Source organism: Drosophila busckii, chromosome 2R (genome assembly GCF_011750605.1).
Source record: "Drosophila busckii strain San Diego stock center, stock number 13000-0081.31 chromosome 2R, ASM1175060v1, whole genome shotgun sequence".
NCBI lineage: Eukaryota > Metazoa > Arthropoda > Insecta > Diptera > Drosophilidae > Drosophila > Drosophila busckii.
The window spans coordinates 12,979,980-12,993,677 of NC_046605.1; the positions used below are offsets into that span (position 1 = coordinate 12,979,980).

The 13,698-nt window shown below is 38.0% G+C and overlaps 2 protein-coding genes and 1 non-coding gene across 5 annotated transcripts; 2 read left to right on the top strand and 1 right to left on the bottom strand.

The window, feature by feature from the left end:
- The first annotated feature begins 1,430 nt into the window (after positions 1–1,430).
- On the top strand, positions 1,431–5,864 carry LOC108597221 (SAM50-like protein CG7639). 2 transcript variants are annotated; one of them, XM_017983664.1, is made up of 6 exons: positions 1,431–1,448; positions 1,525–1,580; positions 4,058–4,592; positions 4,657–4,768; positions 4,828–5,386; positions 5,449–5,600. In XM_017983664.1, exons 3-6 carry the CDS (start codon positions 4,081–4,083, stop codon positions 5,598–5,600), a joined length of 1,335 nt encoding a protein of 444 aa, XP_017839153.1. In that variant the 5' UTR covers positions 1,431–1,448; positions 1,525–1,580; positions 4,058–4,080. The 2 variants fall into 2 exon arrangements, with proteins under 2 accessions (XP_017839153.1, XP_017839154.1); XM_017983665.1 differs by having other exon boundaries at positions 1,447–1,580; positions 5,449–5,864.
- Positions 1,854–13,307, bottom strand: LOC108597220 (SH3 domain-binding protein 5 homolog). Of its 2 annotated transcripts, XM_017983663.1 has the most exons (5): positions 13,216–13,304; positions 12,762–13,069; positions 3,945–4,007; positions 3,698–3,875; positions 1,854–3,639 (listed from the first exon to the last, which is right to left on the bottom strand). In XM_017983663.1, the coding sequence occupies exons 2-5, from the start codon at positions 12,801–12,803 to the stop codon at positions 2,432–2,434; spliced, it is 1,491 nt and encodes a 496-aa protein (XP_017839152.1). In that variant the 5' UTR covers positions 12,804–13,069; positions 13,216–13,304; the 3' UTR covers positions 1,854–2,431. The 2 variants fall into 2 exon arrangements, with proteins under 2 accessions (XP_017839152.1, XP_017839150.1); XM_017983661.1 differs by having other exon boundaries at positions 12,762–13,307.
- Trnal-aag lies at positions 10,697–10,778 on the top strand. The gene has a single exon. It is a non-coding gene; the product is annotated as a tRNA-Leu (tRNA).
- Positions 13,308–13,698: the final 391 nt, after the last annotated feature.

Here is a 13,698-nt window from a genome sequence, read left to right on the forward strand (position 1 = left end):
CAAAAACAAGCAACAGAAATTGATGTTTTAATGTTAAACAAATAAAAAATGCACGTACAATACATACACACACTAAAGTATTTGAATAGTAGATATTATCAGCGTTTACAAAAGTTGACTAATTGGTTTTTTTTGCTCAGAAATTATTGACAATCGCTTAAATAAAGAGCATAACAAAAGCGACCAAAGGGAAATCGTTCAAACGTCTTAAAAGTTGCAGCGAAAATATTTAATTGAAGAACTACACACATACAGATGTGTACACACACACACTCACACGCATTTGTAGCTTGCGTGTGCGTTATTTCTTGAAATACACACACACATCTACATTTATATCTGCATATTGGAGTTAACACATAAATGTGTATGAAAAAAGATTTACATTAAACGCAATTCTCTGTTGTTAATTACAAGCACTAAGTTTTAAACATTTCCCGTAAACATCATAATATTGCTCAGATCTGCACATTAAGTTACGTTAAAACATCCAACAAGTGGCGGTGGCAGCCATATTGTTTTGCTGTGTTTCTTGCCTCGATCCAAGAGGTGCGGGCGTGACAAATATTTTTTAGCACGGCGCGACGCAATACACGAACCAACACAACAAAATGCATATATATATTCTTTATAATTGCAATTATCAGTGCAGCCTATACATATATAGTACATATGTAATTGAATTTACTATTTTTCGAAGCCTAGTAGTTTCGCAAATTTATTTAGCACTACTTCTTGACACTGTGTTAAAAGCACGACACGGAAGCACCTCCGATTGGATCATCACACTCACCAAGTAGGTATACGTATATATTGCACATACATATACATATACATTGATATGTGTTTATTCATATACACTGCACAAACATCCACACATACATATATATTAACTCACACTCACGCACTTGACTATTGCCTTTTTCTTTCATAGAGCTAATTCAATTGCATTGCGTATCGATTCAATTTGATGCATTGCGAATCTGTATCACTTATTTTATGAATATGTATGTATTCACAGTTTCAAACATAATTGACATATGTGCAAGATTAGATTGTAGATATGAAAAAAAAAGCACTGTGAAATTTATTTCTGCTGTTAGCCTCACAAACTAGAGATGTACAATAATCAGCAATATTGCTACGGCTCGATACCGATAATTTGTCTGCCCATTATTGACAGGGCTGCATAATGCTGAGTTGGTCACACTACACTTTGATCGACTTGAAGTGTACTTAATTTTCAACAAACAATAATTGTGTATTATATGCTTTATGTTCAACTACTTAAGGCTTATCTGATATGGAGCCTAAATAATATACCTTTATCTAAGGTAGACAGAAGATATATCGTGCTTTTTAGCAATATATCGATATGACTTAGACAATACGAAAATAATCATCTCTAGTGTTGTTTTGTTGTTGCCGCACGCGTGCTTTATAAACTCGTAAGAAATTTGCTAAATATTGGCTGAACGTAATGCTTTTCGGATTATTTATATTTAATAAATATTGTTAACATAGGTTAGCAATTATAAGCATCGCGTGTGACAAATAAAGGCACAAAGGACACCTTATAGGTAAGTGCTTCAAAAAGCTAAAGCTTACATAATGCGGCCTAAAAAAATTTCGTTTGGCACCTATGGATTTGTGCAGTGGAATGAATGTGTTTATGACATCATTGGTCAATTTTTGGCTGCCTTGCAACAGCAGATCACATAATAATTCCTTGTTACATATATATGTATATCTTGAATAATAACAACTCAGGTCTTTGCGCCGGTTGTCAGTGGGAAATTACGAAACATTTGTTGCACAAATAAAACACAGCTTGATTAATTTTTCAAGTTTTTATTTTAAAATTGTATTTTTTAACTACGCTGAAATACTTTGCTTTTATCCTTAAGCTTACACAATAATTTGAGATTTGTTGCTTAAGGACTAATTGAATTCGTTTCGTTTTTATGTAAGGTGCTGTTCATTTTTTGTTAGTTTTTCAATACATTTATTTTAAATCTTGCATTAAACATTAACTTAAATATGCTTATTGTGTTAAAGCATTTCTTGCAGTTCGCACACAAATTACGATATTCGTTTTTGCAATCACAAATAATGACATTTAAATATAGTTTAGTTACATATGTATGTACGTTTTGCTTTTCACATATAGTATTAACAATTTTTAGCGACAGTCACACGGGACAAATAGAAATTACTCAACATTTATGATAATTTATAAGAAAATATATGCTATTTTTAATGTATATTATAGGCATGTGCTTAATATTCAGTGTGAACTAAATGCGTTTCTTTACAATTATTCATTTAATATAAACAAACTTTCAATTTGATATACGCGCGCACGTTGTGTAGACTTCTTAGAGAGCGAGTGGTTGAGAGAGCGCTATACCGACGACAGCTGTTGCTGTTGCTATTCAAGAGAGCGGCGACGCAGCTGCTTACGCATGCTGCCCATGGCGGCGCTGCTGCGATCAATCAGCTCATTGGAAAGCCGAGCGAGCAATGGCAACTCACGCATAGAGACATTCACCGATGGCAGTGGGGCAAGCTGTTGTTGCAACTTCTTGATGGTCGCTTGGGCGCCGCCATTGCCTTGATGCTGCGGCGTTACTGGCAGGCTAAGTGCCACGGACGTTGTAGTCTTGGCTATTTTGATGACAACATCGTGGGCATCCACATCATCAGTGTCGGTGTGCCGTTGCAGCGCCTCCGCACCCAGCGAATCTGGTCGCAACTCACTAGACTTGGCACGCTGTGTAAGCTGTTGATGCTTGGCCGCCTCCTTGAGCATCATCAGATGATCCAACTTGTCAACTGTGGCCTTTAGCTCGTGCTCCCACACATCGTTCTGTTGCTGTCCATCGCCGCCTTCTATGGGTCGCACAGCTAGTATTTTGACTCTTTGACGCAATGCCTCCAGTTGGCGCTCATCCACAACACCGCGTAGCTCATTACCCAAAGCGGTCTCATCATAGTCGCACACATTATCATCTTCAGCCTCCGTTTCGTCCTCGGACTGTTTGGCCGCGGCGCCAGCACCTAAAGACATTTGGCTGCCTGCTATCGAGGGATAGTCGCATTTCTCCAGCTCTAGCTGAAAGTCTGGCAGTGATGGCAACGCACTGGAGGTGGGCGTATTCAGTTCAGCACCCACGCCTGGCTCGCGTGTTCCAGGCGGTGGCGGTGAGCCGCTAAGCGTGGGATAGTCACCACGTTGCCGGTGTATATCTTCGCTAATGCGCTCCAAATTGCGCAGCGCTGTGGAGTAAGTGCTCTTGGCCTGCGACACCTGCTGCTGCAGCTCCTGTATGCGATTCTTTTGCGTCTGTAGCTGATCCTGGCAGACTTGTTTCTCCTCAAAATACGGGCGTGACTTGTTAATGCTGCGCCTAAAACGATCCTCCAGCTGCTGCAACTTTTGTTCAGCGGTATGAAAAAGCCGCGTGCGTCGCTGATGCTCTGCATGACAGTCGGCCTTTTGCTTCTCCGCATCCATAACCTTTTGCGTGGCATGGTTTAGCATCTCTTGCCAGGCATTGTCAAATTGCCATTCATGTGAGTTGGACATAAAACGCTGCTCGGCCAAAGCCACCGTTTCCTTCGCAGCTGCATGGATTTCTGCAAACATAAGCAAACGTTTACCAATAGTCAAAGCTAACATTGCTTTCAGACTTACCATTGGCTCGCTGGAACTTGACAGCTGCTTGCTGGCATTCGATTTGTGCCTGTCGTGCCTTGTCCAGTGCATCATAGTAGGGTCGCGCCTTCTCTATGCAACTGCCGAGTTTCTTCGAAGAGAGTTTCAGGCGACGCGTCGACTCATTTAAAAGAATGCGAAAAGTTGAGTTGGCCTCCTATAAAACGCGAGATACAATAGAACTTGAGTTAGTAGAGCGTTGTAGTGAAATTAAGATTACTCTTACCTCCAATTCGATTTCCAGTTTGTTAATCTCATCTGTAGCGCTATTGAGATTCTCCAGTTCAATCTGCAAGTGCAATAAATCAATTATTAATTAATGTTAATTTCTATTTACAGACACCTAGGAACAACGAATTAAAATGGTAAAAGCAGCTCCTGGTGCTGCGGGCCCCAAGGAGGGAGGCAAATATGATTTAACCAAATTGTCGGCACGCGTGGATCGTGTCAATGTCAGTGGCCTGCTGCGCACCCACAACGACTATGTGCAACGTGCCGCCGATGGTCTGTTCAAGGCAAATAACTTTCAGGAGCTAATGCTGGAGGCCATGGCAACCAGATCGTATCTGCACGAGCTGGGCATCTTTAAGGATGTGAGCGTGCACATTGATATTAGTCGAGGAGCAGACGCCTCGCCACAGGGCTACGAGGTGACCTTCAAGGGCAACGAGTACTCACGCATTATGGGCACAGCGGGCACTGAGATCGGACAGAACGAGGGCTCCCTGCGCACCGAGCTAACCATACCCAATGTACTGGGACGTGGCGAGAGCATTTCACTGCAAGGCAGCTACACTAGCACCAGGGCACACGACTTGCAGCTCAAGTTCTGGAAGCCATTCTTTCACACACGCTTTCGCGAAAATCGACCAGAGTAAGCGCGTTCCCCATCGCCTTAAATATGGACTGTTTATTAATTGCTGCATTTGGCTTTACAGAATGTCATTTAGTCTGTTTCGGCAAACGGATCGCTTTGACCTGAGCTCCTTTCAGACTACAAATCTGGGCTATTTAGTGGACTTTAGTGCACACACCATGCTGGGCGTGGATGTAAGCATTACACGTTGTATTATCTAGTTTATTTCTAATCGTTTTTCTATTAATTTTAGCTAACGCATTCGCTGCAGTATGAGAATTCGATTAGGGAATTGGGCCTGCTTAACAAGTCGGTGCCATTCGCCATACGTAACCATTGCGGACCCAAGTTGGCATCGCTCTTGCGTTACTCGCTCATCTTTGACAATCGCGATGCGAGTGTGTTTCCCACGCGCGGCATGCTGCTCAAATCGGTCAACGAGTATTGCGGCCTAGGTGGCAACATTGCCTACAAAAGCAGCACGGCGCATGGCGAGGTGAACGTGCCGCTCTTTGCGGGCTTTGTGGCTCAGTTTTGTGCACGCGTCGGCATCATGGAGGAGACCAAAAATACCACAAGGCTGCCCATAAGCAATCTGTTCTATTGCGGCGGACCCTTGACGCTGCGTGGCTTCAAATACGGCGGCGCAGGACCCGTTGAGGAGGGCACACCCATTGGCGCGCAGACTTTCTGGTGCACGGGCGCACATCTGTGGACTCCGCTGCCATTCGCGGGCGTCTTCAAGGGGCTCGCCAGCAATTTCCGCATGCATTTCTTCTACAACATGGGCAATTGCAATAGCTTTTCAACGGGTGCGTAACATTTAGTTTAGCCTTTGGCCTTTGCTTTAATACTCTTGCCCCTTTTTCTGCAGAGAACATGCGCAGCACTGTGGGCATGGGACTTGCCGTCAAGCTGGCGGAGCGTGCACGCATCGAGTTGAACTATTGCATACCACTGCGTAAACAGTACACAGACAAGGTCATCAATGGCTTTCAATTTGGCATTGGCTATGAGTTCGTCTAAGCTGTAGCTACTACACGCGTGTACTTAGTCCTAGATCCAAGCGATTGAAAGAAAACCCCAGCGGTGTCCCAACACAAATCGAAAGAAAGTTACAGTCACAGCCTAATATATTTTTGATCCTGCCACTGTTCACATTTCTTTTGAAACTACGAGAATCCTGTTGTATTTTAATTGTCAATGCATTTTATTAACTAAAATTTATTTGTAAAAAGAGCACACTAACAATTTACCTTAGTACTAGTCATAAGGCGTGTATATAAACAAATAAAAAATAAAACAAAAAACGCTGCTACGCTTTTAATTTAGTTCGTAATAAAAAATGTTATCATTAATGAGGCTATTCTGCGAACTTCTCAGGGTTGGATTCAGACTGAATTTCTTACCAACGGATTAAAAAAAAACCAAATGGAATGTCGTTTATAAGTCAAGTTGAAGAGCTCCGCTTACTATGAAGTGAACGCGTGCTCCCCGAAGAGTGGAACAAAACGTATTGCTATAGCCTCCATGAGTGTAACATGAAATTGCATTTTGAGCCGCAAATTCCAAGACAAACACCAAGGGGCAAAAACACGATAATTTAAAAATCTTTCTAAGCTAGTTATTTTTCCCGTTCGCTACGCGTACCGCTCGAACCATGAAGCAACCGAGATATGTTTGTGGCCGTCTGCTAACGCTCACCACCATGAAACCCTCCAGGCAGACGCAATCGAAGCGAATATTTAGACAATAAGCCAAATGACTTGATGTCTGTGCAAAAAGTTTTTGTTGTGTCTGTCTGATGTGGGTGAGTATAAAATAACTATAATTATATGGTAAAATTATTCAAAAATATAATAAATAAATAAATCAGAACATTTTTTAAAACAACTAGTTTGGAATCAATAATAAAATAAAAAGAAAAAAAAGCTTTAAAAACTTAACAAAACAAATAATTTTAAAAATTCGCTACATTTAAAATAATAATTTAAGTTTGAAGTCCACATAATTCTGAACAATTGCATGAATACTATAGAAAGATAAATTTAATGAACTAACAATTTTCGAATCGTTAAATTTAAACTGAAGGCCAACATATATTAAATTCTGAATATTCGTATAAATACTATTGAAAGATATAATATACATTATACATATAATTATATAATTTGTATAACTAATACTTATAGATTTTTAATATAAAAGTTAAAAAATAGCTATTAAATAGCTATTATAATAAAAGTTATAACCGTTACGGCCCCTAGTATAAATACTATGGAAAGATATAATATACAAATATAATATAATTATTGTATTATAATCAATATAATTTAATTATATAATTTGTATGAACAAATGTTATTTGTATAATGCTTACTATCAAATAGGCTACTATTAACTATACTTTAAGCTGTGGACGCACATATCTAAATATATTTGATCGTATCGGATGGGAGAGACCAGTTAGGCCTGCTGCCTGCATATTTATTAATAAGAGTTTTGATTTTTTCTATATAGCTGTGTCTGCTCACGCGTCCATCACTAGAAAGAGTAGTCTTCTTGCAATTATTTACACTTGCTTGTTGATTTTGCGTTTAAAATTCTCAGATGCGCAATGGGCCGGCGAGCGGGCGTTTACCGCACCGAACCGTCCGTCCGTCCGTCCAGTGTCACGGATCGCTGAACTTACAAATGTAGATGCATATGTGAATATGTATAAGCTTGGAAATGGTTTTTGTTTTGTTGTGCTTTTTGTGGGCAATGAAACTGGTTTTAATTATCATATTTTGATCTGCAGTTCGGCTTGCATGTAGTACAATCTTTATGGCCACATTTATGGAGTTTGTCCCAGTTTGAGTTTTAACACGAATATATTTTAACGAAAATGTACTGAATCGTAAGCAGGTCGTTGCAGGGCGACTGAGCCAGCACATCCGGGGGCAGTTGATTGATTTAAAGCCCATAACAAGATGAAGCGAGCGTGGAGGAGAGTGCGCAATATGAGACCGGTTTCGGGTTTGGTCTGTTTGTGTGCCCTGGGGCCTTTTCGAGAAACCAGTTTACAAATTTTAAACAACTTGAACTTTCCTGGAATTCAATCGTTAGCTTTTTTTTAACGATGCGCGGCCATAAAGGAAGCGCAACAACTTTTTACTTTGCCTAGACCAACTGCATGCGTAATTAAAAGTTTGCATTTGTGTAAATAGTTTTAAACAAAAGGGTTGTTGCTCTTAGGCAACTTACTTGAGGTTTATTTAGTGGTTTTAAGACTGGCAAACCTTTGCATTAAATGCAAACACACACATATACATATATTTACTTTAATAAAGCTGAATGAACAATGCAATTTTATTGTTAAAGCCAAGTGCGCAAAATAATTGCCCAGCTGCATTTTGTTATGCATGTGCACATATCGTTTGACTTAAAACAATTCAAGAAGGCAAATTTGAATGACGCCGCAAAATGTTTAAATATTTGCGCAATATGTACGTTTCATTTTCAAAATACAATAACAACAAATTGTACAAAGAACAACAAAGCATTTCACAAGCAATATTTGGAGTCAAATTCAAGCTGAATTACAAATTTGCAACAATAGTTGAAATGGAAAAGTGCAATTGCTAGACTGTAATATTGATTAATTGATGGACACGTCAATCAGTATATGTTGCTGTTACAGCAACTGGCAGCCAAGAGGGTCAACTTCAACCTGGCACAAGGCTCTTGGAAGCCAAATGTTGGCCAATCACGCGATTTGCTGCTGACGTGTTTTTGTTTTGCATACGTCAAAAGTTAAAAATAAACAAAATACGTAACGCTCTTGTCGGCAAGTCAAACTTAGAAACTTATAGCCGATTAGCTGATGTGCAACCGTTCCAAAAAGGGTCGAGCAGTCTACTAACTAGTCAGTATACTCTTAATTTAGGAGTGTTATAGTACAGACTAGACAAGTACTTAAGTTTTAAAGACCAGCCCGCGCCCTATAAAACAATAAAAAGTCTTTTTTAATTTTCAATACTTTACAATGCTAAGAAATGTTACTGTTACCCGGGCCCGCACCAAAAACCCCTTTGGGATTTTCATGCATGAAGTATGCGTATTTTTTTGTGAAGAGACCCGTGGGACTCGAAACTTGAACGGGCCCGTATCCATTTTCATTACGGAGCAGTAAAAAAAAACCAGCTACATAATGGCACAATAAATAAAAAACCGACAAAATATAAACTAATCCAAATCTTTTCGACATAATTTAGATTTATTTAAATAAAAACATACACGAGCGTAATAGCGGACATGGGGATAACTTTAGGCTCATTAGAAATAACATCAACAGGATTGCCGGGACCAAATATCAGTATATTACATCTTTGACGATGAGGCTGCATTGGCGTCTGCCGGTACCATCATCAAGAACGTATGCTAAATATTAAACGTGAGGTAATGTTCGGGGAATCTTCCCTTAATAGCAACAATGGCATTATTATGATTAACAATGAATTCGATGATGCTGCGGAGCCATACCAATACTTTTAAAGAAACCAAAGTTCTTACCAATAAGCTATTATTAAAATACGTATGTAATGCAAATATTAATTTAATCGACTGTGCTTTATGCTCTGATTGAATGAGTCCATTCCTGTTCCCTAATCATGTGGAAGGCTGTAGAATTAAGGCGACTTCTATGCCGAGCCCAGAGACGTCAGTCACTGGTGTTATGCGGATGAGGGTCGGAGGATACGGCAGTGCCCCAAGTGCGTTCAGAAGGAGGTCAAATCAAATGACACGACCTTTTCTGCAAGCCAATATTCTAGAGTATTAACAAGTTGAACTTCAAACCAATTTTAGTATTCTTTATTAAACTAAACGACATCTGCAGCATAAATATATGAAACTTACTTATTTTTGTATCGAAAATTAACTCAAGTTCAAAAAACTATCAGCACGTATGCCTTTTATAATTGTAAGTTTCATAAGCTATATATAAGTGTCAGCGCTGGTGGCGTGATGTTCTGAGCTTGAACTCAGCTGACCTACTTGGAGGTGGCCTCGTCCTACCTCGACAAAAAGCGAGTCCTGCTGCGTAAGCATTGGCAAAAAAAAAGCAACAACGAAAAGCCTAATGGCTGGCCATATTTACTTATCGATTTTCTGTATTAACAACAGGCAACGCAAAGGATAAGACAGTAAGCGTAGTTTTAGCCAAAATACATATGTGAAGCCAATAGAAAGTCAACTGTGCTTGGGTTAAGTGCTAGTAGCTTGAAACTAAACCAGCACAAGTGTTGCCAAAGCTGCTGGATATTGTTACTACGCTTATCGTTGGTTGTTGTTGTTTTTATTTGTGTGTTGTGGCTGCTGAGAAAGCCGGGTTATATAAAAGTGTCTACGTCACGACGTAACACAAAACTCAGCGTAGCTTGCCCGCAAATTAGCTTTAATTAGACCAAAAACAATAACAGCTTCAAGCACCTTAAAAGTTATGTTTACAAAACCATGACAAACTAAAAGTTGTATAAACGAAAGAGAGAGTTGTTGATAAGAAAGTAAACAATATTTAAGTTTTTTGTTGCAAAGCTCATAGCAGAGCTAGAGGTCTATCGATGTTTTCGATATTCGAACGACGACAAATCGATAGTATCGGCTAGTTATTTGCAATTATCAATGTCAGCTAAGTTCACTAAATATTGTTAAATAGAAATCGCAGCAATAAACAAAGTTCGAATTGATTTGGAAATTTGCCAACAAGCCAATTTGCGATAAGATTTCACTTCATATGGTATTTGCACATATTAGCGTATGTATGTGGTAGATAAAGACAAAAACATATTAATATTATATGTATGTAAATGCAGAGCGGAAACAACTAGTCGTAGTAAAAATCACAATAAATAATTTGCCGATTTAAATGAATTAAATTCCATTCATGCGGGTATGCATGCAAGAAATGCTTTATTTTTAGCTATTAATGTTTTGATATATATATTGAATACTATTACTATTGAATAATACAAATGGTTTTAACCCCTTGATATGTAGCTAAACATAGCCACGCAACAGGAAATTGTCGCTATGGGAAATCTTTTGGGTATGAAAAATCTTTTGGGTCGCCAGCAAGCGTCGGTAGCGTGGCCGAGCGGTCTAAGGCGCTGGTTTAAGGCACCAGTCTCCTCGGAGGCGTGGGTTCGAATCCCACCGCTGCCACATGGGATTCATTTTTGTTTTTCACGCTCATATTTTATGCCTTTTTTAATATTTATATTAAAATAGATGAGCGCAAACGGTAATTAATCAACATGCCAGCGCACGATTAAACTAAAATAATATCTGAGTCACCTGCAAACCTTATATGTGCACTCAAAAATAGATATGTACATATATATATATATATATAGTATGTTTACAGATGTACGTTTGTGTTAAGACACGCTTCTCTGAATCACCTGCTAGCTCAGCTTACTAGCTTATATCGGGTTCCGGTATATCTAGATACATATGTACATTGGTGTAAAGTTGTTATTATTAGTCATTAGCATGGGACTTATCAGACATGCTTTAAAATTTCCTATCATAAACGAATTAAGTGGAACAAGGTTGCTTTGAAAATTTATAAAAGTTAAAACTAAATCAAGCGAAATATAATTGTATCAAATTTATTTTTCACGGTTAATTTGATTTGCCTTTAAAAAGTTTCAGTGTGCATAGTTATCGTCTTACCGATAATTGACACAGGTGATTATACAACGAAGAAAGTTTTAATAGCGCACAAAAGAAGAAAAAAACCACCAAAAACAATGGCGCGTGTGCTACGTAGTGGGTGGCCAAAATAATAAATTAAAATATGAAAACAAAGCAACAGCTGTCTAAATTGTAAGATAAACCCAAGATGTTATTTTAATGTTTGTTTGCATTTCAATTTAAGTATATACGTCATTGTTTTAAACAGTTCGCTATCTCTTTCACTCTTTGATAAGACAACGCAATAAACGTCTTAAGACGTTCATTGATAAACAAACTTGGTTAAACAATGTCAAAAAGCAGGATGTTGCATAAAAAACATTAAAAAAAAACATTTAATCAATATCTATTGAAATAACAGGTTTATTTTTATTAATAAACAAATGCGTATGCAAAAAGCTAAAGGTTTATAAAATCTTAAATATTTGCACAAGCTGTACACAAATTGTTTACAATTGTTTAAGTGCTCTTACTATATTTTTGTCTCTTTCAGTCTGCCTTTGCTTGCTTCTCTTCTCTTTTTTTACACACACAACTAAATTTATCTGTTAATGATGTTTACGCTGCGGGTGATTTTTGCTTTTCTTTTTGGTTGTCCCCCACTTGGCGTGTGGTTAAAAATAGACAGAAGCAAACATGTCGCTCATGATGTGAGATAATATTGAAATTGTCAAAATTGCAAATCAATTCGATAAAGCACAAGCATACATTGTACATATTTTTTAAGTCACATGTCTGTTTGTCTGCTGTGTGAAAATACATATAAACAATTTAATTTATTCAGAAGACTTGTTATTATGCCTACAGCAATAGCAACAATAATAACAAAGCAAAAAACAATTTTGCGCGTTTTGTTTTCGTTTGCTTGCGTCGGCGTTTTGGCATTTACTCTGTCTGGAATTCCATGGATGTCATTTTATAATTCATGCGGGTACGTGAGCACCTGAGAGTCTTTCAATTTACACAGATTGATGGTCAGGTAAATTTTCAATGCGGAGATAAAAATTTTTTGAAGCAGAGATGAAAAGGCAGCACACATTGAGCTCATTAGAAGTATTTTATTTTAATTTGTGTACAACTACAAAAATTCTATCAAAATTGTTTCCTAGTTAAAGATAGTTTAATTAAGAGCGCACTCTGAATGAGTATGAGAAAAAGTGAAAACACACACATATGAACAAAGAGAGCGTCACAGCAAAAACAAACAATAAACAAAGACGAGGAAAGCACAATGTAACAAACAACATTTGCAACTTAACGTGCCAAGGCAACAACAACAGCTGAGCATTATTGTTTTTGTTTCAGTTTTATTTTATGCGCAGCTTGTTACAGCCTGGCACCAAATTGTTGTGTTTGTGGGCAGGGCAGGTAGTGGAGGTGAGCTAAAGGTGAAGGTAAAGGAAAGGGAAGGGAAGCATCTCACACGTGCAATTTTCTATTGAACCTCACCTGAATTTGCGGGTCCAGCTCGCTGTCTTCAGTATTTGACATTTTGTTGTACTGTACAATTTAATGTTGTTGGTGGTTATTTATATATTAACTAGTTGCGTTCACAATTTCAATTATTTTCCACGATTGCTTGCGCTTGATTCAATTAATGCGCCTTCACTGCATTTTTTTTTTGTATTTTGTATATTTGCAATCAAATATGTAATTGTTTTGCTTCTGCTTTTCAATTAAACACTAATTGCACATATGCACTCGTGTTGCAAAGATTATGCAAATTGCCCTTTAAACGCCTTTACACAACAACTTTTCTGAATTGATAAAAAATATAATTCATTTGTTTTTACTGCGTTGTGCAAAAGAGATAGATAGAGACGCGCGTAGCAGGAAGCACGATTACATAAATATAGTTTGACAAACAATACTTAACAAGAATGCATAGTGATATTTTCGTTACAATTTTAATTAAATCAGTTCTTCGTTATAAGCACTAAAAACTATCCTAAATTAATAATGCACCGAACGCAACGCGACCGTGCGCCTTCTTTCGACAATCGCTCAAACCAGTGTGACCACATCATGTTACAACTGGGCCAAACATCAATATTGAACTCGATACATCGATATTTTTAAATAATCGCCAACATCGGTGTAGTTGGTAAATCGTGTAAAAAAACAAACAATGAGTGCGAGTGAGATGCAAACAACGCAACAAATTAGCGAGTATTATCTGCAACATATTTCAGTGTGGCCAAAGAGTGCACTAAGCATAAAGTAAAGTCGTTTAGAACTCAAACGAAAATCGAATGAAATCGAGTGGCGCCCAATTTAAAAATGTGCACAACCAATAAATTACTTGTATAAGATATTTACCGAACTGTTCGTCAAGTCAAAAAATCTCAATTATTATTTTTATTATGAAAGTTTAATTTATTTGTTT

Excerpts from the sequence above, each read along its gene's own strand:
- LOC108597220 (XM_017983661.1), bottom strand. The coding sequence starts at position 12,803 with ATGTCAAATACTGAAGACAGCGAGCTGGACCCGCAAATTCAG. Across the intron at positions 4,008-12,761 it reads AGCTGGACCCGCAAATTCAG|ATTGAACTGGAGAATCTCAA; the intron begins GTGAGGTTCAAT and ends TTGCACTTGCAG. Across the intron at positions 3,876-3,944 it reads AACTGGAAATCGAATTGGAG|GAGGCCAACTCAACTTTTCG; the intron begins GTAAGAGTAATC and ends CGCGTTTTATAG.
- LOC108597221 (XM_017983664.1), top strand. The coding sequence starts at position 4,081 with ATGGTAAAAGCAGCTCCTGGTGCTGCGGGCCCCAAGGAGGGAGGCAAA. Across the intron at positions 4,593-4,656 it reads TTTCGCGAAAATCGACCAGA|AATGTCATTTAGTCTGTTTC; the intron begins GTAAGCGCGTTC and ends TTGGCTTTACAG. Across the intron at positions 4,769-4,827 it reads ACACCATGCTGGGCGTGGAT|CTAACGCATTCGCTGCAGTA; the intron begins GTAAGCATTACA and ends TATTAATTTTAG.